At 42.5% G+C, this 24,087-nt stretch overlaps 1 protein-coding gene across 1 annotated transcript; it reads right to left on the bottom strand.

Annotated features, from left to right (window-relative positions):
* Window positions 1-6,336: 6,336 nt before the first annotated feature.
* On the bottom strand, window positions 6,337-13,299 carry ENSA (endosulfine alpha). The gene is made up of 4 exons (XM_070396727.1): window positions 13,106-13,299; window positions 11,284-11,409; window positions 9,858-10,024; window positions 6,337-7,097 (listed from the first exon to the last, which is right to left on the bottom strand). Exons 1-4 carry the CDS (start codon window positions 13,160-13,162, stop codon window positions 7,082-7,084), a joined length of 366 nt encoding a protein of 121 aa, XP_070252828.1. The 5' UTR covers window positions 13,163-13,299; the 3' UTR covers window positions 6,337-7,081.
* Window positions 13,300-24,087: the final 10,788 nt, after the last annotated feature.

Raw genomic sequence — 24,087 nt, 5'->3', positions numbered from 1 at the left:
TGAGAGTTTTATCTCCAGTGAAAAATATAAATATTCTAGCATAGGTACAAGTTTGGTGTTACTATTTGAGTTTGGGACTCTGAGGTAAGTCGCTGGCACTAAATCAAGAACGAGGCTTGTTGGTGCGTATGTAGACCTAACGAATATAAATAATTTGAGAAAAGTTCATGTACTGTGTAAATTCTATTCAGTCTTTTCAATTTAAATATATTATTGACCTAGTACTCCTTTTTTGTTATTTTTCTAAGCTAGAAACTTTAGTTTTCCTTTTATGTAGAAAAACACAACACTGTTGGGTTTAACAAGAGGTAACAGAATAAAACCCCAAATACATGAGCCACCTACCTTCACAGCTGGATGTAGGAACTTGCTTAGTTCCTTCCTTAACACTCCAGTGACCTTCACCTTTACTCCACTTCTTAGTGTCTTGTCATTAAATGGAAGAGTTCTAACTCTAACATCATTTTGACTACTGTGTCCTGAGCTTCCAGCTTAATCATCTGCTCTTTGACCTTTATCAAAATTTCTCTTGTCCAGAGTTTACCATACTTTCTAAAAAAATAATATACTTTCATTGATTTTTGGAGAGAAAGGAAGGGAGAGGGATGGAGAAATAGAAACATTGATAATGAGAGAGAGTCACTGATTGGCTGCCTCCTGCATGGCCCCCATTAGAGATCAAGCCCACAACCTGGGCATGTGCCCTGACCAGGAATCAAACCAACGGCCTCTTGGTTCCTGGGTCGATGCTCAACTGCTGACCCACACCAGCCGGGCTACCATACTCTTCTTAGCCTGAATCAGCTGGAATCCTTGAACTGTCTTTTACCAGCACCTTTATCCCTTTGCTCCCCTGTCAGTCCACTTCACGTCTACAAATCATGATCCAGGATCTACACAGTAATATATCTTCTCTGCTCCTGATTATATAGGGTGTCCCAAAAAATGTATACACACTTTACAGCTGACAGCTCAATTGATGCTTCTTTCTTTTCAGATTTAACCCATTGGAATTAATAATTATTCAAAGTGTGCATACATTTTCTTGGGACACCCTGTGCATATATTCTCTAGCAACACCCAGCTGCCCGGGTATGGGTGTGTGTATGTACGCACATCCTCTTGCTTGAGACCAATTTCTCACTCAGCTGGTTTCCCAACTAAGTTAACCCCATGACCTCGCCTTGTACAGTGGTTGGCACATAGTAAGTGCTCAATAAATGTTTGTTGAACTGTTGTTTAATTAACCACACCCATCTGAGCTCTTGTTTTAATCCCTCCTCTTCAGAAGAACCCTTTTCGGTTACCATCATTTTCTATTGAGCTTCAACTTTTACTTGTTCCTTTCACCCAGTAAATAAATGTGCTTAAATCGTTCCTATCCTAAAACAACAATAAAACCTTCCCATACCACTCAGTTCTACAAGCAAGATTTTACCTCTACCAACCCATTGAAACTTGTCTCAAAAGGTTACTAATTGCCAATTCATTTGGACACCCTTTAGTCCATTTTAAAAAAGTGATTTTATTGTTTTTGAAATTTAAATGATCTCTAATTATCAAATACATGTTCACTGCCAACATCTTGAAAAGTACAAAAAGTAGATACATACACCCTAAACCATAATTCTGACAAATTATGTGGCTGAAAATTTTGGGCACTTTTTTTTAACAATATAAGCGAGACAGTCACATTTCTTACTTCATATAAACCTCCAATAGCACTTTACATTGTGGACTGATCCTGTTCCTCCATTATACTGCCCTTCACACCACATATTCCTCATTCTCGTATTTTATTGGTCCCTTCTCTTTATTCCTTTCAGATGTTAGCTTTCATCAGGGAGAGCTCCACAATCTTCTGCTCTAAATGCTTTCAGCTCTACAATCTTTCTGCTCTAAATGCTTTCACTTTCATGGCTTTACTGATACATCTTGAAGTCCACAGAATCTACTATCTTTTTAAAAAATACATATTTTTATTGATTTCAGAGAGGGCGATCACTGAGTGGCTGCCTCCTGCACACCCCCTACTGGGGATCAAGCCCGCATCCCGGGCATGTACCCTTGACTGAAATTGAACCTGGGACCCTTCAGTCCATAGACTGATGCTCTATCCACTGAGCCAAACCAGTGAGGGCAGAATATACTATCTTGACTTCTTCTCTAACCTCTAGAGTATAGACTTAAAGATCCAATAATTTATTGATCATCTAATCCTAGATGCCCTACAGTCACCTCAAATCAACCCTTCTGCAAAACGCAACTCATTATCTTCCTTGCTAAACTTGCTCTTCCAGTTGTATTCTTTTTGGGGAAAAAAAAAGTTTTTACTGATTTTTAGAGAGAAAGGGAGAGGGAGAAACATCGATGAGAGAGAAACATCAATCAGCTGCCTCCTGCACAACCCCCACTGGGGATTGAGCCTGCAACCCGGGCATATGCCCTGACTGGGAATCAAACCAGTGACTTCTTGGTGCATGGGACAATGCAACCTACCTAAAACACAGATTTGACCATGTCTCCTGTCTACTTTCCTGACCTGGTCTTCAGCTACTCCCCAGGACTCACTCGATACTGGTACTCCTAAAACACCAGATTCCACATTGTCTCACCAAAATGTCCATTTCCACTTACCTTTCTGGAGAAATCCTGTTCATCCTTCAGAACTCACTCCATAAAACCCTTCCTGATCACTCTTTCCCCTATCCCTCTGCAGGCAATGCAGTGAATCCTGTCTTCACTCTCAGAAGCTGTGTGACTTGGGCAAGTTATTGTTTTAGTTGTGCCATTTGTAGAATAGCAATAGGAAGACTACCTACTTTATAGAATTGTTGAGGGTTAAATGAGATGATGTAAATTAAACCCATAGCATGGGGCTAGACACGTGGTAAGCTCTCAAAACATTTAGCAATTGTTAATTACGCATCCCTTTGCTCTATGTCGGTAGGCCTCTGTCACTGCAAGTTTAACACTGCAGTATGATTTCTTTCTGTACAGTTTCTCCACCAGAGTATAATCTCCTTGAAATAAGCATCCACATATCACACATCTTATATTTTAGCACAGTGCCTGGCGTATTATGGGAACTTATTCAATGATAATTGAACTAGACCATTTAAGTACTACCCATCTTTCAAGGCCAGTTCAATTTCCACTTCCTCCACTAATATTTACCTAATGATTCCAGCCCTCTGGATTTTACCTTCTCAAAAATATTTTTACCACTGTTTGAAAAATCGAATGCTATCTTGTGTTATATTTAGAAGCGTTGTCTCAATAATGCCTGTTTCCTCCAGGGCATACACCATTTCTTACATTGTTTACCTGCCCAGTAACAGCTAATATTTCCAATTGCAGAGTGAGTGTTCAACAATTACTTTTTTAAAAAATATGTTTTTTTATTGATTTTTAGAGAGACAGAAAGGGAGAGGGAGAAATATCAATGTGTGAGAGAGAAACATCGATAGGCTGCCTCCTGTACACACCCGGACCAGGGACTGAACCGCAACCTGGGCATGTGACCTGACTGGGAATAGAACCGGTGACCTTTTGGTTCACCAGATGACACTCAACAAACTGAACCAAACTGGCAGGGCAACAATTATTTTTGAATTAAAATATTTCTGCCCAAGCATGGGAGGCCTCATCTTATCTTTTATTTTTTATTTTATTTTGAGAGTACATTTATTAAAGCTGGGGACAGTGAAACAAGGGCTTGGGATTGAAGAAGCAACAGGAGAGAGCCAAGGTGGGGTACTGTTGGCTTCATGAAAAGTCAGAGAAAAGGGGGCCTTGGAGACAGGCTCAGGGTTTTAGCTTGGGACGAACTGGCGCTGCCCATTGCTTCCCTGGTTGCAAGTCTTGTGGGAACCCTTAGTGTTCAGGTGAGAAAAGTAAAGAAAGGCAGGCGTGCTCCTGAGAGGGGGGGCACGCCTCTCCTTATCTTTTATTAGTCATCTGCCTCTAAGAAAATTCAGCAAACAACATATCTGACTCTCCTTCCCTTCGCTTTTTTTTTTTTTTTTTTGGTGCCCTTGACTGGAATTGAATTCTACCTTCGGTCCACAGGCCAATGCTCTATCCACTGAGCCAACCAGTTAGGGCTCCCTTAGCTCTTGAAATGCTGCTTGGAACTACATTAATTTGCTTTTATTTGTATGCCACTGTCATGTCTTAGCTTCCCAAGGAAGAAATCTTCCCTTTCCTTGCTAACTTCCCTCAAGACCCAGCAGAGGGCGCTATACACACAAGGGCTGTTGGTGTGGGTGCCACTGGCTCACTATAGATATCCTCAATGGCAACTCTATAAATAATTTTTCTTTTGCCTGTATTGTCTATGCTCAGGCCACATCAGCTTAAAATAAATGCCACTGGACAATAATAATGGTGACGTCATCTCTGACACCCTGCATATCAGATGGCCAAGATGCTTGTCAGCACAATCTTCACTCAACCACATTGGAGTAGTAGATCCACAATTTGGAATAAAGATTTTAGAAAATATCTAACTGAAACACTGGCAGGAACAGCTATTGGAAGCACTGCAGAATCGGTCTGCCGTGGCTGCCTAGCCCTATAGTGAGAGAGTGAAAAACAAGAAATGGCAAGTTTTAAACTGAAATAGAGATAGTCACAAACATTTCTTGGCACCCCAGGATTCCTAAAACTACAGCTTAAAACTAAGGACAGGGAAGCCAGGAATAATGGAAAAATCATATAGAAGCCTAGATATTAACTTGAGCTCTTCAGTAAGACTAGCTTGCCACTTTATAAGTAACTTATTTCTATACCTCAATTTTCTGACCTGTATTAAAATGAAATTGCACTAACTGAGTGACCCCACTCACCCCCCGACCTCATTCCCCAGCTGTGTCTACCTGGCAAACACAAACCAGGGACAACATGCTCCAGAAGTCAGAGGATTGGTTTAGGATATACAGGGTGGGGCAAAAGTAGGTTTACAGTTCATATGGGAAATAAAACAATAATAATATAAGAATAAGCTGTTTTAAGTATTCACAACTGTAAACCTACTTTTGCCACACCCTGTGTATATATCCTAGCTTTTGAAGTACATGAACTTTTTCATATATTTTCTTCCAGCTAGACAATAATTCCCACAATGGTAGGGAATGCTTTTTTAAAAAATAAATCCTCCCCCAAGATATGTTTGATTTTAGAGAGAGAGAGAGCGCGAGCATCGATGTGAGAAACATCGATTGGTTGCCTCCTGTACATGCTCCAACGGAGAATCAAACTTGCAACCTAGGTATGTGCCCTGACTGGGAATCAAACCCTCAACCTTTTGGTGTATGGTATGACACTCCAACCAACGGAGCCACCTGGCCAGGGCATGCCTTTCTTTCACCGAGCTCCATACTACCTGGCTCACTCAGTGTCTAGTACGCTGTTCAGAAATGCCAATGGTTAGGAGGCATCACAGTCCCCTGGCTAAATTTAGAGAGAGCAAGTCAGGAATACCTTAATTGAAAACTTTAGAAAGATTCTCATTAAGGAGAATGAGTTAGATACCAACAACATTTCTTCTCCAGTTTAGAAGTACTCCTCTCCCTCAATAAGATGGAGGTTTCTCTAAAATATCTGTCGCCTGGACCTTGTTTATCTTCCTTGATGCACACTCATTTGAAAAGCCATTCACATTTGGGAAAATAGCATGATAATCTCTCCTAATCAAACTTGGGCAAAATGGGCGAGTGGTTTCAGTTGACCACATGTGAATGTCTGGTGAGGCCAGGAGAGACAGGGTTGAGTATGTTTCTACTTTGGTAACGTTTCTTCTGTATGTCACATTCACAGGTCTTTTACCTTCTGTCAGTGGCAGGATTTGAGATTGTTTTGACGAGGAAAGAAGTCACTGTGCCTCCTGCTGGCCACGAGCGGAGAGGCTCGAGTTCCTTTTGGCTTGTTACTAGAGGTCCATTTCTCCTTCACAAACATGAGAACTGTGAACGAGTACACGACTGAAAAGGAAGAGTGGGCTTCCTTTTATGCTTAGTCTGGACTAAGCTTCAGGTGTCAATAAATCGTTTAAGATCAAACACTCTCAAATTCCTCATTTTGTGAGCCCCAACCTGAGGTTGATGCATCGGTATTAGGTACAGGAACAAAGGGATGGACAGGGGTCAGGAAAAACCCTGGTCTGTAAGCCAACATCCTTGGTCCCTCTCCCTAAGTGATGGAGTGGAGAGCCCAACCACATCCTATGTTAAGAGCCCCTGTTCCTTAAAAAACTTAGGGCCACACACCAGCTTCTCCCCTGAATGATGTCTGTCTTTTCTTCCCTTTCCCCAAACCCCAATAAAACACACCAACTGCTTCAGAGTATTTATGGGTGGGTTTTTTTTCATGGGTCTTTTTTTTTTTTTTTTAAATTTCAATACTGAAAAAGTCCCCTGGGCTCTGTGGGGCTCCCCATGCTCATGGCCCTCTTTCCCCATACTGACTGCCCTTCTCCCCACAGTACATCTGTCTCAAGGATATTTTAAAAAATGAACAATTAACATTAACTGCATTCTCAGCATGCTCTGCAGAACCAGAGGAGCTGTCTGCATTTGTCATATTTAGATGGACAGTTTCTTTTATCTGACACCAGGTCCCCAGCCATGTCTAAGCAAACATAGCATTTTTCTACAAAGTTAAATTGGAACCCCATGTCTTTAGTTTACTCCACTTCCTTCCCCTCACATCCACCTCACACCAGCCACATGGTTAAGAAGGATAGACAGGAATGTTATCAACTCCAAGCCCTAATTCATATTCCCCTCAATCTCCCACCCACCCTCTCAAACAACTCCCCAGCCCCACCCCACTCCCCAGGATTTCACTGAGATTTCTCCCAATAGTTATTTGGAAGAAAGGTAAAACAAAAAAGGTTCAAGGTCTTGGTGCTCAGCCCAAGGGGCTCCATGCGCTGGGACACCGACGGGCAGGGGCTTCTGCCTCTCCAGCCCGTGCCCGAGCCACCTCCTGAGCCCTCTGCAAATGCAGGGAGGGGCAGGAGCCAGCACAGGACCCAGGGGGGGCAGCGTCTCAGGATCTGGCGGAGCCCCGGGCAGCATCATTCAACTTGGCCACTGCGGATGAACATAGAAGAAAAAGAAAACACTGTCAAGTAATAAGGGAAAAATACCTAAATTCCATCCCAGTCTCTATTCCATGACTCTTCTATACTTAACAATCATTAGGCTACCTAGCATATGCCTCAATCCTATCCATAGAAAATTATTGAGAGAGAGACAGAGAGAGAATGAATGAATTTGAGTCTTACCCACAAAACAAAATGTTCTCTGCCTTTTTAAAAGATATCCATAAAAACAAAGACAGAAAAGCAATTCGTTAGACAAGATCAAAACAACTGGAGGCTCATAGGGGTGGTAGCTGCCTCCTGCCTTGGAGCAGCTCAATTTCATACGCAAAGCACAGTCACTTAGAGCAGCAGAGACTGACTGTGGGCACACAGTGATGAGGTGGTGACTGGGTGGAGGCCAGGGCCAGACAACACACAGGTTGTTTTGAGTGGATTTAATAATCTAGGTTTAATCAAAGCAACTGGGATTTGGATTTTTCTTTGCCATGGACTTATGTACTTCATGCTGGGGAAATATGTGGTGAACACAGAATGTAGCTTGAGTCTTTTCTTAAACTAGACTATGACCAGATGAAGAAAGAGAGAGACCAACAGTTTTCTGATCTCCCTATTTCTTCTATTCCTTCCTAATACAAGACTCATTGTAACCTCAGTTTTGAGTATTCAAATTGACCAATAGAGAAAGTGGCTCAGACAGAAACGAAAAAAGTACAAAAATCTGAGAAAATCAGAGATGAAGAAAACGTACAAAATTATATATATATTTATATATATAATAACATGACATATCTATGTACAACATGGCTGGGACAGTTGAGGAAACTATACAAGGATGTTCGGCATTTTCCCCTTCCCACGTGGATTTCAGACTAAAGAAGACAGCATGAGGAAATGGAGCAAGAAACACAAAAATCATATACAATTACAAGTGACAGTCGAGGAGTCTGGGGGGCCAAGGAATTCAGGGGTCCTGCTCTCTCCATTCCTCCCTCGCCAACTTTTTCCTATCCAATCTGAGTGACAGCCTGAAAAGTGGGTGGCTGGTCAGGAGAGAAGTCTATATGCATCCCATCCCCGCACATGCACCCATCCAGTTCATCAGACGTTCTCATTGGGCCAAATGTTTGGCCTATCAGGATTTGTGAGAGGGCAAGAGAAGATTACGAATCTTGCCCTCTCGAACAGTTAGTTCTCACCCTGACCCTCTCTATCATAACGAGCAGGTTGCATTCAGTAAGATTCAGGCCAAGCTAGTGATAGCTAGACTGAAGATGCTGGCCAACTGCAACCCCGTTCCTCCACACATTCATGAATCAGCACTGCTGCTTCTCATCAAACAGGTGCCGGGTTACTGAGCTATAGAAAGGCAGAGATTTCTGTGTTCCTTTTCGCTCCTTAACCACCTTCCCCAGCGTTCTTCAACTTGAATTCTCTCCGAAGAACCTGCTACTCCAGCCCTGCTACTCCAGCCCTAGAGGCTAGCTCAGTGCATCCCTTTTCTTCTTGTCTCCCTAACAATACACCTGGCATCCGATTACATCAGAAACATGGGCCTCCATATGTGCAAGACTGAGCATGTTTCCTCAGGCCCACAGCTCAGCTGCCAGAGCAGCCTTTTTAGCAGCAGAGCTGCAGACTGCAGGCTAGAAAAGTGGGTTGGGCAGAGGCAGGAGCTTCCATGGCTAGCTGCTTAGAACTTTTTTTCAACCCTATCACCATGATATTTATGAGGTCCTCTTGCCTGAATTCAATCCCCCCACCCACCTCCCGCCCTCATCTCTACTTCCTCTCTCCCCATGTAGTCTTCCAATGGTTCCCCTGTGTAGGCAAATCACTGATGGGCCTGCCTCATTAGTTTTACAAAGAATAGCAGCGTTTTCCAACTGGCAGTTACAGAATTCTAAAGTCAGAATCAATTTTATCCATACTCAAACTATTTTACAGATGACAAAATAAATCCTGAGAGGCTAAATGACTTGACCAAGGTTACATATCACTTCTACATGGAACTAGACCCAAACCCAGATATCTTGACTCTTAAACCAGTGCTCCTTTCGCTATCTCACAATGCTTTCAAAAGCAACATGCTGGGAGAAAGAGAAAGAAAGAGAGAGAGAGAGAGAGAGCACTAGAGAGAGCGCCCATTTTATACAATGTTTTCCAATCTTTACATTAAGAGCCAGGGCAAACTGTAAGAGACACTAAGGGAGGTTAAGTGGGCACTGTAGTTTTAGGCAAGCAAATCAGTTTTTCTTTTTTGAGGATTCTCTAAACCTGCCATAATGGAAACATGAAGCAACAGCAGCCTAAGACAAAACACTTAGAAGCACAGAGAAAAGATCTCATTCAATCTACCTTTCCCCATAATGTCAGGTTAGCCTTGGATGTTAAAACCTGCCACATTATTCCCAAGGCTTAGCCTAACCAATTTTGAGATTCTCTCTTCCGAAAAAGAAATCATGTCTCCCCAGTTTCTTGTACAGAAGAAAAAAAGTCTGCAGTATTACTCAATCCTAGTCTCCTACTTCTGGGCTATAGTGAGGGTGTGGAAATATCATTTTAACAAAAGAAATGAACTCAGAGCCCCTCTTCCACACACATTACCTTCTCAGCAGCCCCCAGCTGAATCACAGTCACTGCTGGCTAGCAAGCTGAGAAGTTCTCTAACTAGGTGCCCATTCCATTCCTGCCTATGATATATAAAAGTCCAGTGCGTGAGGAAGGGGAAAAGAGGGGCCCAGGTTACCCCGCAAGCTTGCTGGTGACGAGCGAGGACTTTCTCTGGGGCAGATCCTGTGGGGTAGGGATGTGGTCACCAGTCACCAGGTTCTTGTCTGGTCCTGCACTTGGCAGCTGCTTATTCTTCATCTTGGCTTTGGCCATGTTGTAGTCTCCTGAGTCAAAGTATTTTTGCTAAGAGACAAGAGGGAGGTTTAGGTGAGTGAGGAGCCCTGGCCATCCTCAAAAACAAGGAGACCCACATCCGTTACAAATCTTCATCCACTCTCAGATCTTTCAAGTCTTTCATGATTAATCTCATGCATACACAGCTTAGCATTAATTACATGTACTTGTATCTGCTCCTCAAATGTATGTCAGCAGTTTCCCAGCTAGAGTATAGACTTTTGGAGTTAAGAAATAGCCTCTACATCCTTTGTAGCCACATCATTTGTAGCCTCATCAGCACAAGATGGTTCAACAAAATTATTGACTTTATACATAAAGGCTTACTGAGGACCTACTAGTCACCAACAGATTTGGTGCTGGGGAAACAGATATAAAGAAGGAGTAATCTGGGGCTACCCTAGCAAACAGCAGATCAACCTCCAGCCAACAGCCTCAAAATGGAAAAGGGTTTTCTCAGACCATGAATAGAAACCGGGCTTGTTCATGAGGATGATGTACTTTTCCTGACTCCCACTGCCTCCACAGGTCCCATGGTTGTGAAAGCCTGCCCATGCCTGTCTTGCCTACAGCAAGGTAAACTGCAATTCAGCATCACATCATCATCTGTGGCTAAGACTCAACAACTGGGATTCTTCATGGGTCAATTTCACTCTCCATTTCATCCACAGAGGAATACACTCCGGCTTAATGATTCCCAATCCCTCAGTAGGTTTAGGTACCTCTGGGGACTGAGAAACCTGATCAGGGGCTAGATGGCTATGACGGTAGATTCTCCCTTGGTAAAGAGAACCTCTTTGGACAGAAAGGAGTAAATGGCTTGTGCTAACTTCAAGGGTCTGAATAAATCTATTCATTTTAAGTTCAGGAAATCTGTAGGACAGATGGTTTGATCTTTTTCTGAAATAATGCACCTACAACCTTTAGCTCTAATTCTAAAGAATGCAGTCCTAAAATTCCCACCATCCAGATAGGCCAATGCCTAGTGCAGCCAGTGTTCCAGTCTCTAACATCCTTCCTTTATCCCCCAAACCCCCCATAGCCAAATGCCCCTACATAAAGCCTTAATATCCTATATGGGAAACCAGAAGATAAACTGATACCATATCAGAGATTTACAATAATTTGCTTTGCTCATTTTAAGTTTCTAATTCCTTTCCACTGCTGCCCAACAAACAACAAAACTTCCAGGTCAGCATTCAGTAGAACCTCTATAGAGCTCATCCCCTTTGGCTCCAAAGAAGAGGGTAAGAGAGTGTGTCCCATACCCCTTTCTGGAGTCTCTTCATGAGGAAGTCGGAGCCTCCAGGCTTTTGTCCTAGGCTTGGATATTTGGCCTTTAGCTTTGCCTCCTCAGCTCTCTCAGGGAGAATACCTTCTTTCTCCTGCGTGTCCTGGAAGGAACAAATGGGCAGATAAAATTAAAGACTGAGAAGCAACTGCTTCTAATATCTGATAACCTGTATGCTATTTTTCCCCCTGAAGATCCACTTACTTGTAAACATGCTATTTCCACTCTACTCTCAAATAAAGCTAGACCTCTGTTCAAATTCCTAAAGCTCAAGAACACTGTATCGTGAGAAGAAAAGACAAGGTGCTTCTCACACTCGACCCCGGGAACCACCTCGGTGACCTGTGAGTACTGGGTTAAAGGTAATACCTAGTTAATCACAGAGCAAGCCATGGCTCACTCAGCACAGAAGCTAGGAAAGACAAAGAGAGAAAAGAACCAGCCAAGGCTTTTTGGTGACACATGATGAGTAGGAAAGCACCCTGGCTGCTGACTAACACACAGTACAGGTCAAATGGGAAAGCAAAAGGGACAGATAATTCTGCTGAAATGCTCCCTCCCTCCCTATTTAGAATCTAAGATAGTCACCTGAGAAGTCTCTCTGTGGAGGAGGCTAGAGCTATGCAGCCTTCTCCAAAAATCTCCACCTTAGTAATGGGAGGACATTGCTTCAGCATTTCCATAAACATGTGGCAGGGAGGTGGTAGGTAAACAGAGATGAAAATGACCCTATTTTTAATCTCGGGAAAATTAAGATACAGTAGGTTCACTAGCATTTACCCAGTTTTTGCCAAAAAGTAAACACCAACCCTCATGGGGCTAGTGATGGCAGTTTGGGGAACATGACAGGAGCTCAACTGGCTTGCAGCGGCTCTCACTGTCTACGCTCCTGGCTTTTTGTGGGCCCCGCTGCCCTTTTCTTCGGTAACTTTTTAAAATAATCTAAAACCACTCTTGGCTCTTCTTGGTGGGATTATATTACCTCTCCTTGGTATTCCTGCACAGGTATAACATCAGGTGCATGTCATGAACCCAGTACGAAATGCTGTAAGTCAAATACAACTCCCAAGCAGAGGTCTAATTGGCGTGTTTTCATCACAGAATTGCGGGGGAACTAAGTCTCGCTGCCTTGGAAGACTGGGGGAAACAGGGTGATAGCGTGGCGTCTTTCTTGTCACGATTCTCCTGGTGTCTTTTCTAAATTTAACCTCGATGATTCTGATTCAGTTCTCTTCGCTCTTGTTCCGTCCTCACGGAAGATGGGCAACAGACCATTCCCAATCGTCAAAATAGGTTATCTTGATAAAATTGCCGCCTTTAACCATGGTGATTACTCTTCTCCCTCCTCCCAATGCTGGTCCTTTTTTTAAACGTCTTTACCTCAACCTGTAGCTTTCGAAGGATTTAGGATGCAGGCCTCAGCCTGGTAGTCGTGTTATTTACCCCTAATAACCCATAATACACATCACAGCCAGGGACCACCAGCCCCCTTTCATTCACCCAGTCTTTCCAAACACCCGCCCCGCGCCCAAGCTCGGCCAATTATAGCACAGCTTGAAGGCGCTGAGCGGTAGGCTTCTTGGCCAATGAGGAAGGGTAAGACACTGACTGACAATCGACCCAACCAACCAGCGCCAAAGCAGCAAGTCGCGTTGACGCTCACTCGGCGTGACGCAAGAAGTGGCCAACCCCTGCAGAGCCTGAGATCAGGGCGACCAATCCGCACGGGTGGGAGACCGTCTCCCGCCCCATCACTGTCGCCCCGGCTCGCTCGCTCGCCCGCACCCCCTCCATTTCACCTGCTTCTCCTCGCCGGTCTCCTCCGCAGGGTTCTCCTCTTCTTGTTTCTGAGACATGGCTGGACCGGGACTGTGGAGTGTAAGGGGCCCGGGAAGTCAAACGGAGAAGGGAAGGGGGAGGGGAAATGGGGACAACCTGCGCTGCTCCTTCGGCTTCTGTCACTAGGGTTGCTCAGTTAAAATGGCGGCCCTTGCCTGTGACGTTGCGACCGCCCCTGCCTATGGGAACCAATAGGAGTGAGGTGGATGGGCCAATGACGTAACGGTTTACCAATAGTCGCTGGCTAGAGGTGGGGTCTATGGAGGCGACGGGCAAGCTGGAACACCAATCCGGAGCCACAAGGACCAATTGGGAGCCCGTGGGGAAAGGCCGGGGGCGGTGCTGCTCGGTTTGGCAGATTTGTTCCTTCGGTGGGACCCGGCTGCCTTCCGCTCCACGGCCCCTCTCCCGGGAACCTTGGCTGAACTTAAAACGGAGAGCGGAAGGATGTAAACCTTTATTTCCAGGTGGAGAGGAGTAAGCTTTGTGCAGTGTTGGCAGAAAGTCATCGAGCTCCAGAAAACAACTGGGAGGTCAGAGTGGACTTGGAAGTGGAACTCAGCACGATTCCGATGTGACACTTGGTGTGGAACCGAGAGACCGAGTTCCCAGTCTGAGTCTTTTGCAGAACACAAATGACTTGGGCTTTATGATTTAACTCTTATGTATAGTTTTATACTATGGACTTGGACTAAGCTCCTTGAAACAGCACCGTTCTAAGGGTAAATATTTAGTAAATACAGTTAACACTAGTTAACCTATCCCGAGTCACAGTTCAATATTTCTTGAGCGTTTGTAGATGGCACTGTATTCGTTTTACAGGGCTTTCATATATAGCAAGGCATTCACTCCCCTTAGGTTAGTGGGCACGTGGGGAGGGTTTTCCCAGTGTTCCAGGTGGACCCTAAGTCCCTCAAATGAAATAGACCCATTTTCCTGGAGTGTTAAGTCACATCATTTTTATATTGAAAACAAACATTAGTCTAATACTAATAACACTGTAAAATTCATATTAAAATTTAATTTTCCAGGCAGCTGTTGTGACAGGTAGTCTTGGCTATCAGTTCATTTTTCTGTTAATTAGGTGCACTTCTAAAAAGGAGCACAAGTGCTGGGGAGGATGTGGAGAAAAAGGAACCCTCCTGCACTGTTGGTGGAAATGCAGACTGGTGCAGCCACTGTGGAAGACAGTATGGAGTTTCCTTAAAAAGTTAAAAATGGAACTCCCATTTGACCCAGTGATCCCACTTCTAGGACTATATCCCAAGAAACCAGAAAGGATATATGCACCCCTATGTTCATAGCAGCACAATTTACAATAGCTAAGATTTGGAAACAGCCTAAGTGCCCATCAGCAGATGAGTGGATTAAAAAACTGTGGTACATCTACACAATGGAATACTATGCCGCTATAAAAAAGAAGGAACTTTTACCACTTACAACAGCATGGATGGAACTGGAGAGCATTATGCTAAATGAAATAAGCCAGTTCGAGAAAGATAAATATCACATGATCTCACTCATATGTGGGATATAATGATCAACATAATTTGATGAACAAGAATAGATCCAGAGACAAATGTTAGGGGAGGGCGGGAGTTAGAGAGCAACCAGAGGACTTGTATGCATGCATAGGTGCATAACCAATGGACACAGACACTGGGGCGGTGGGGGCTTGCCCGGGATGGGAATGGCTGGTGGGGGAGGGAGAGGTCAATTGGGGAAAAAGGAGACATATGTAAAACTTCAGACAATAAAAAAAAAAAGTTTTAGGAGCACTGGAATACACAGATTATCATACAAGGCAAAATTTGGTAAGTATTGAAATAAAACTGTTAATATGTGATAGGGGTTCAAAGGAAGGCTCAGAGTCAGTTTAGGGTGAAAAAAAAAACCCACTGTGATGGAAGTGGTATTTATTTCAGATACCTTTATTTATTTCAAATAGCTTTAAAGAACTTAGGAGTTTGCCAGGTAAAGATGAAGGAAGGATATTCTGGGTGATGGGCACAGCATGAAGGCTAGAAAAATAGAACTGAGTCCAGAACATGGAAGACTTTGAATAACAGGATAAGGAACTTGTGAATAATTTAGTAATCCATGAGAGACATTTAAGGTTTTTAGGCCAGAGAGTGGCAGGTCAGAACTGCTCTTTAGAAAGATTAATTTGGTGGTAATGAACAAAAATAATTCAGAATTCCAAGTAGAAAGATACTAGACTAGAGGTGGATGGTCAATTCAGGAGTCCATTGCAAGGAAGTATGTAGTATTTAAACTAGAAATGTGGTCATTTAGAAGAGAAAACTGAATATAATTAAGAGAGTCTGTGGCAATAGGATCTACTAGATTAGTAACTGATTGAATACAGGAAAAGGAGGCTGTGTGTCTCAGGGTGACTGATGTAGAAATAATAAATTCAAGAAGAGGAGTATTTGGGAATGGAATTGGAAGCAGCGAGAAAATGAGGCGGTCAGTTTTAGAAACACTGCCTTTTTTAAAAGCCAGAGAGCCATTTGGTAGAGATAGCTAGGCAATGAAGACTTAGGATACATGACCTCTGAGAATGCCTCCATATCTAAAATTTTAGGGTTCTAGAAAATGTAAATTTGGAGTTGGGGAGAAAAGTAGAAGCTAAATATGAATAAAATTTGGACCTTTTCACGTAAATATTAGTAGAGTTGTGTAAGTAGATGGGATCATCAAAGGAGAAAGGAGAATGAATAAGTCCCAAGACAGAAACTTGGGGAAAATTGGCCAGGGTCATAGAGACAAATGATCAGAGTGGTAAGGATAAGAACCAGGAGAGAAGTGACAGAGAAGTTAAAGATGGAGGGGACAAAAGCTAATTGCAAGTGGTTAAAGAGTGGGGAGGTGGTAGCAATATTTAACAGCAAGTAAATTAGGGCAATGAATTGAAGAGGAAGCAGCAAAAGATTTTAGTTTTTGGAGGTTAGGCAAGACTCAAGCATGCTTTAGGAAAAGGAGAGGGGCTAATTGAGAGAGAAACTAAAAATGTAATTATTCACTTTAAAGAGGAGATAATGAAATAATTAAAGTCACAGGAGATCATTAGATCAAGAGGGAGAGAGGAAGACAAGTTGGCTTTGGCAATTATAAAGGAAGAGTTGGAGGAGAAATGTACAGAGAGATTTCGAAGTGGCTAAACACGTAAGGAAGTCACATTAAATGGCCTTGCCAGTCTATCTTTTGAGAATATGAAGGATGATTGGGTGGATAGAAGATCTAGGAGAAATGGGGGTAGAAACAGCTCTATAGAAAATAGCAATAAGCCCTAGCCAGTTTGGTTCAGTGGATAGAGCGTAGGCCTGCAGACTGAAAGGTCCCAAGTTCGATTCCAGTCAGGCACATGCCTGGATTGCGGGCTCAATCTCCAGTAGGGTGTGTGCAGGAGGCAGCCAATCAATGATTCTCTCTCATCACTGATGTTTCTGTTTCTCTCTCCCTCTCCCTTCCTCTCTGAAATCAATAAAAATATATTTTAAAAAAAGAAATTAGCAATAATTCACGTTGGCTAGGTAGCTCAGTTGGTTAGAGTATTGTCCCAATATGCCAAGATTGCGGGTTTGATCCCCAGTCAGGGCACAACCAATGAATGAATGCATAAATAAGTGGAACAACAAATCTCTCTTCCTCCTTTTCCCCCACTCTCTCTCTCAAATCAATAAATAAAAAATGGAATAATTCAAAACTGCAAGAATGATCTAGCTGGGATTAGACAAGTATGGGTTTGTGGTAGGTAGTCGCAACCAGTGTGGCTTTGTGACTTTGGTCAATAACTCCTGGCTGCCTTGGAGTGGAGAAAACAGATAGCCAAAGTTAACTGGGACAAAAGGATTGGTAAAGAAAGAACAGAGAAGACAACGAAGAAGTCTAGATTGGTTTGTTGAAATAGCTGACCATGGCATCTAGGCTCTTTAGGAAAGACAGAATATGATTGATAAATTGGGAGAATAGAAAGGAGTTGACCAAATGGTCATGAGACATACAAAGCTCAGATTTGGTGGGAGTGACTGAGAGAGGCAGGAAAGTAGGAGGTTGCAATGAGAGGCAAATTTCAATTTGTATCTAGGAAGGTGGAGAAATTATAGGTTATCATGAGCTCTAGCCTATGATAATTGTAATTGGTGGCAGATATGGCATGGCTATAAAAGCCAGTGACGTTGATGCAATCAAGTAAATGTGAAGTCCCCAATGTTGAAGTCTCAGAGCATAATGATAGGGAAGGTGACTGTGACCCATATATTGAGAATGAGCTGTAGGTCTCTAACACATGCATTTTAGTATGTAAGGCAGCGCTTTACATTGTAGAGGAGTAACTACAATATTAGGCAATGTATGACACCAAATAAATTACATGTATGAGTGTTTAAAAAGTCATTTCTGGCTGAGCTGGTCGAGTAATGTTTCAGACAAGGTAGTACCTAAGCTGGGATTATTAGGATAAATAGGAAGGTTGGAGATTGGCAGGGGGAGGGAGGAAAGGGAGACAATTTAGAGGACCATACTATCTTATAAAATGTTAGAGGATGGTTGCCCTAACCGGTTTGGCTCAGCGGATAGAGCATTGGCCTGCGGACTCAGGGATCCCGGGTTCGATTCCGGTCGGGGGCATGTGCCTTGGTTGTGTGCACATCCCCAGGAGGGAGTGGGGGCGTGCGGGAGGCAGCTGATCGATGTCTCTCTCTCATCGATGTTTCTAGCTCTCTGTCCCTTTCCCCTCCTCTCTGTAAAAAATCAATAAAATATATTAAAAAAAAATGTTAGAGGATGGTTGATCCATATCTGAGGACAATGGAAAAGGGAGAGAGAAAAACTATAGAAGAGTAACAAGTTCCCAGAGGGAGTGAGATCATGCTAGCCCAGCAAGACTCCTCTTTCATCCAACAAATTTAACTTAGCAGTCATTGTGTGCTAGGTATTGTGCTGGAAGCAAAGATGAAAGAGAATCTCTGTCTTCAAATTGTTCAGATGAGAGAGGAGATAAGAATGACAATTTACACTGGATCAGGGTATTAAAGGCAGCTTCCTGGAGGAAATGACATTTGAAGGAACTGTAGGGGTATTTAAGGTAAAAAAAAAAAAGTGGAGAAACCCTTTTCAGGCAGAGGGGACCTCGTGTGAAAACACACAGAACTTTAAGAAACTCCATGTCCTAGGTCCTTGGTTCTCAAACTTATGTGATTAGAAGTTCCCAGGGAACTTTATGAAAATACAGATTTCCTTAGCCCTATTTCACCCCAATTGAATCAGCATCTCTGGGTTGTGGCCTGGGAATCTTTATTTTTACAAGGAAATGTAAACTCTTTAAAAAATGTATTTTTATTGATTTTAGAGAGGAAGGGAGAGGGAGAGAAAGGTAGAAACATCAATGATGAGGGAGAATCATTGATCGGCTGCCTCCTGCATGCTCCTTACCACGGATGGAGTCAGCAACCCAGGTATGTGCCTTGACTGGGAATTGAACTGTGACCTCCTGGTTCATAGGTCGATGCACAACCATTGAGCCACACGAGCTGGGTAGAAATCTGTATTTTTGAAAAGCTTTCTAAGGAGAGAAATGCATATAAGGCTGGAACTTTTGTGGAGCAGCAAGACATGACACTGTCCAGGCTGCTGAGGTTCTGAGGAGACTTGTAAGTCATGCTAAAGGGTTGGGGTTTAATGAAGACAAAGGGGAACTTCTGATTTCAAGCAGGAAAATGGTATTGTCAGGGATGGAATTTGGAAAGATTTTACTGTGGTAGCCATGTGGAAATTGGACTGGAGTGGAGAGGAAGACCACCTGGATCGCTATGATTGTGGGAATCTAGGCAAGACTAGAGAGGCCTGGTCAAAGGCAGAGGCCATGCCAAAGGAGAGGAGCTGAAGAGACAAGTAATATTGAGGTGGTGAATAAAGTTGAGGGGAGAACCAAGTATGGATCCCAAATTCCTGAGTGAAGGGTGGTGCCATTTGCAGAAAAGCATGGAAAAGAGCAGATTGGGGGACGGGGTGGGGTGGGGTGGAGAAGTAAGGTGAGAAGAGGACCTAAACTTCTTACACATTTATTCCTAGTCTTTTGGTCTTTTCTCTTGCTCATGTCTGAATTTCTCAGAGCAGGATCTAAATCTTTAGAGGATGAGATGAGATATCTGGAATGACAATGTACAGGTCATCAGTGCGTAAGTAACATTCTTCTGAAAAATGGCCATAAAAAAAGGCTGGAAAAATATCTGGGTTTAAGACACAGACCATTAGCACCCTCTGATGGCCAGACTGAGAACACCAGGAAATTAACCAAGTTCTATCTATCCTCTTTTGCTTCCTTTTAGAAATTTATGCTCTTAGGATTGGCCTTAAGTGTAGCCTCGGGAAATAGCCATGTGACCAGAATAATAGTGTTTAAGAGAATTTTCAAAAAAGTAAAATAACAAATCATACAAATGAGGGAATTAGAAGATGTTACGCTGGTTCAAAAGAGAATCTAAGGACAGACAAATATATAGGCATTTAAGACTGCTGAAATGAAGTTGCTAATAGATATAAAGTTGGTCAATATCTAAAGGGCATAACATATAACGTTTAGAATGATCTTTTTCACAGGGTGGAAATCAATTGTGTCTCACTGGACAAAATTCATTTGTCTTTCTATGTAGAAAAATCATTTGCATTGCCATCAGTTTTCTCAACTTACAAACTGTAAAATAGTGCTGAGGGAGAATAGTAAGAAGCCAGGAAAATTCCTGGGTAAGTGGAATGGGGAAACTGAAACAAGATAATGAAACAAGGCCAAACAATTTGAACAGCTTAAAGCCAGCTAGAATCTGAAGACCTTATCTTCCCTAACCAAGGACACTTGAGAGCAAATGTTTTATACCTCTCCTCCCAAACCAGAGAATACATTACTTAAATCATGCTGGTGGGGGAGATACAGAACAGAGACCCAATTAATGCCATTTATGTCAACTAAACCCAATTATGGATGAAGTCAGGGAAACAAATAACAAAAACCTGATTAAAGCCAGACAGACCCAAGATAAAAATAAAACAGTAAAGCAGACCAAATAATAATCTCAAACTCCCCTGTATGCTTATTTTGATGCATCAGCATATTAAACACACACCTGGAAAGCTGATGAATATTCTGCTTAAGCCATTGCCTAAGATTCTTGCCCACAGAAGAGAAATAAAAACCCCAAGACAAAGTGCAGGCTCACTCTAGAGCACACCCATGCGCTTTCACGGACATGAACTTTTTTAAAAAATAGATATTTTTTTATTGATTTTTTACAGAGAGGAAGGGAGAGGGATAGAGAGTTAGAAACATTGATGAGAGAGAAACATTGATCAGCTGCCTCCTACACACTCCCCACTGGGGATGTGCCTGCAACCAAGGTACATGCCCTTGACCGGAATCAAACCTGGGACCCTTCAGTCCGCAGGCCGACGCTCTATCCACTGAGCCAAACCGGCCAGGGCTGGACATGAACTTTTTACTTTCTTCTAAACTCTAAGGGTCCTCATGAGACTTGCAACCAGGGGAGCAATGGGCAGCAGCAGCTTGTCCTGGGCTTACCCCCTGATCTTGTCTCCAAGGCTCCCTTTCCTCTAGTGAGCCAAAAGTAGCCTGCCTTGGCTCACTTCTTTCTTGTAACGTTTCCAGAAAGCCAAAGCAGAGCACTACCTAGGCTCTCTCCTATTGCTTCTTCTACTCTAAGTTCTTCCTTTGTTCAGTTGTTCCCAGCTGTACTGAACACACTCTCAAAATCACCTGGACTTGTGTTGTGTAATCTTTCCTGCACGAATTCAAGAACCCACACACTACCAGCCTGCAGAGGCAGACCAGTTCCAGGCATGTCCCCAGCTGGTTCTCAACCTTCCTAATGCCGAGACCCTTTAATACAGTTCCTCAAGTTGTGGTGACCCCCAACCATAAAATTATTTTCATTGCTACTTAATCACTGTAATTTTGTTACTGTTATGAATCGTCATGTAAATATCTGATATGCAGGATGTATTTTCATTGTTACAAATTGAACATAATTAAAGCATAGTGATTAATCACAAAAATAATATGTAATTATATGTGTTTTCTGATGGTCTTAGGCGACCCCTGTGAAAGGTCCCACAGATTGAGAACCGCTGCTCTAAGACAATACCCAGTCATGTTTTTCCTATTGTAAAGTCTTTTATAATTTCCCCCCATGAACAGAAAAGCCTCTTTTCATAAATATATCACCTCTGCCTTTCATTGCATTCAGATACCAACTAAAGTGCAAACATATTACCCAGAAATACCAAATCGACATTATCAGTTGCTATTTTAAATGTGGATTAAGTAATCAGGTCAATTTTAACAGCTATACTATGAAATTTTGGCTCGGAAGGCCTTAGAGAAAATCACAGAAAGAAAATTTACGTAGCATCTATTGTGCGTCAGCAGCTTACTTTTTGGTTTAGTATCAGTATTTTAATATTTGTATTTAAAAAGTATTCAGCCAAAAAGGAGCAATTTTAACCTAAAAGAATGAATCCTTAATGAAATTTAATGTGCCACCTAAAGACCTGAGAGAGGTTTGGAGCAGAGGGCTGTCAGTGGGGCACAGGTTGGGGGAAGAGGTGGGAGGCTGGAGCAAGGGGAAAAGGAGAAGATAAGCTTAAGAATATCACTGGTGGGTTTCTCTGGGAGCCAACCAGCTAGAATGATTCTCTCCAAACTCCTACTTTCTCTCCCTCATTCCCTCTTCCTCCTTTATCCTTGTCCTTTTTCTTTTTAGATCGTCTAGACCTCTCCTTCCCAACTTCTTTTCCTTTTTGTTTCAGGTTTCTAAGATGTGCTTTTCCTCAAATAATCCCCCATCTAAGCTTTTTTCTACTTCTCTGAAAAGCCTTGTTAAGGTAACACTGGTCAGTGTTGACTGAAGTCAGGAAATCGTTTACCCTTGGGGGCTAATGACTGGAAAGGAGTACAAAGGATTCTGAAGTGCTAGGCATGTTCTGTTTCTTAATCCTGCTGTTGGTTACATGGGTATGTTCAGCTTGTGAAAACTGAGCTATGCACTTCTCTGCATGTACATTTCAATGAAAGGCTTAAACCAAAACAAACAAAAACAAAACAAACAAAAGCAAAACAAAGGAAAACCCCTCTCTGTTTAAGTTTCATCTGCTTCAGGGAAGTGAGTGGATAATAAAAGGGGGCATAAAAGAGCATAGGAAATGATCTTCATATTTTTCCCCAGAATCATCAACCACTGCTAATTTTCCAAAGTCTCATGACTCCAGTTTTGGCTGATTGACAAGGGGTAGTGGCAAGAGGCAGTGGGAATGGAAGTTGGCAGAATGAAACATATTATAAACTTAGATGGACAGAACTTGGTAACCAGTTGAATGTATGGCCCAGTTGGATAGAGGAAAGGGATAAAAGAAGGCAGGCTAAGTTTAAGCCAGGTCATGTGGGGAAAGAAAATGTAAACTATTGGTCAAATCAGGTTTGGGCAATTACGGTGGCAATATATTATGAATGTGTGTAAGAGATTAGCTTAAATATCTAAAAAATGAACAAGTTCTTTTGATAAATACTTTTGATACCAGCTAAGATTGTTTTAACCTAAGCTCTGCTTAAGAGGAATGTATAAAAACTATGATTGCTAAGGGACTGATTTAAATTACACTTTCATCCTTGGCATAGCTAAATCGTTGAGCATTAGGAAGGGTGGAACTTATAATAAAAGTAAAGCCAGAAAAAAAAAAGTGGCATTTCACTAAAACTAGCAGTGTCTGGGGTATAGGATGTGCTCAGTAGTTGTTCTATTTGTGACTGGGTGGGAGAAGGTGATACTTTAGATTGATTATGAAAGACCTGAGATACGTGAGCAGAGATCTGAATGAGGTGGGGAGTAGTAGCCAAGCAGATAGCTGGAGGAAAACTGGTCCAAGCAGAGGGAGGAACAAATGCAAAGCTTCTGAAGCAGGGACATGTTTCTAGTGTATTTGAGAAACAGCAATGCCCTGATTGGGAATTGAACTGTGACCTCCTGGTTCATAAGTCAGTGCTCAACCACTGACCATGCTGGTCAGGCACAGCATTATTTCTAACTGCCCCAAACTAGAACCCAATGTTCAAAGTAAAATGGATAAATGATCACAAAAAATACATAATGTTCAAAAGCAAAACCAATCTATTGTATTAAAAGTCAGAATTATGGCCCTAACCGGTTTGGCTCAGTGGATAGAGCATCGGCCTGCGGACTCAAGGGTCCCAGGTTCGATTCTGGTCAAGGGCATGTACCTTAGTTGCGGGCACATCCCCAGTAGGGGGTGTGCAGGAGGCAGCTGATCGATGTTTCTCTCTAATCAATGTTTCTAACTCTCTATCCCTCTCCCTTTCTCTGTGTAAAAAAATCAATAAAATGTATTTTTTAAAAAAAATCAGAATTATGGCCCTAACTGTGTGGCTCAGTTGGTTGGAGCATTGTCCCGTACACCAAAAGGTTGGGGATTCAATCCCAGGCCTCCATGGGGGACTTCCATGCTGGAGGGCAACCGATTGATATCTCTCTCTCTCACATGGATGCTTCTTTCCCTCCGTCCCTCCCTCCCTTCCACTCTGTAAAAATCAATGGGGAAAAAAAATCCTAAGGTGAGGATTATAAAAACAAACAAAAAAGAATTATGGGAACAATGCTTTGTCTGAAGTAAAAATAACAGGGAAGTATAAACAATCCTAGTAACTACATTTCTTATTGTTCCTTGTCCTGTAATCATTAAGAAGGAAGAGTAAGCTAATTATAAGCATAGTTATCCTTTCACATGTTAACTCTGTTGTAGTTACCTGTTATCTACATTTGGAACTTAAGACTTCCAGCTCTTAAATTCAGGTGTCATGAGCAAGTAGATATTAATAGGAAAGAACATACACATTCTCTTCATGGTAAAAATGCTA

This window comes from Myotis yumanensis, unplaced genomic scaffold (genome assembly GCF_028538775.1).
Source record: "Myotis yumanensis isolate MYYU_CA2020_CCGP unplaced genomic scaffold, mMyoYum1.0.hap1 SCAF_17, whole genome shotgun sequence".
Taxonomy (NCBI): Eukaryota; Metazoa; Chordata; class Mammalia; order Chiroptera; family Vespertilionidae; genus Myotis; species Myotis yumanensis.
Note: the sequence above shows the minus strand (reverse complement) of the source record. Positions and strands in the feature narration are given on the sequence as shown.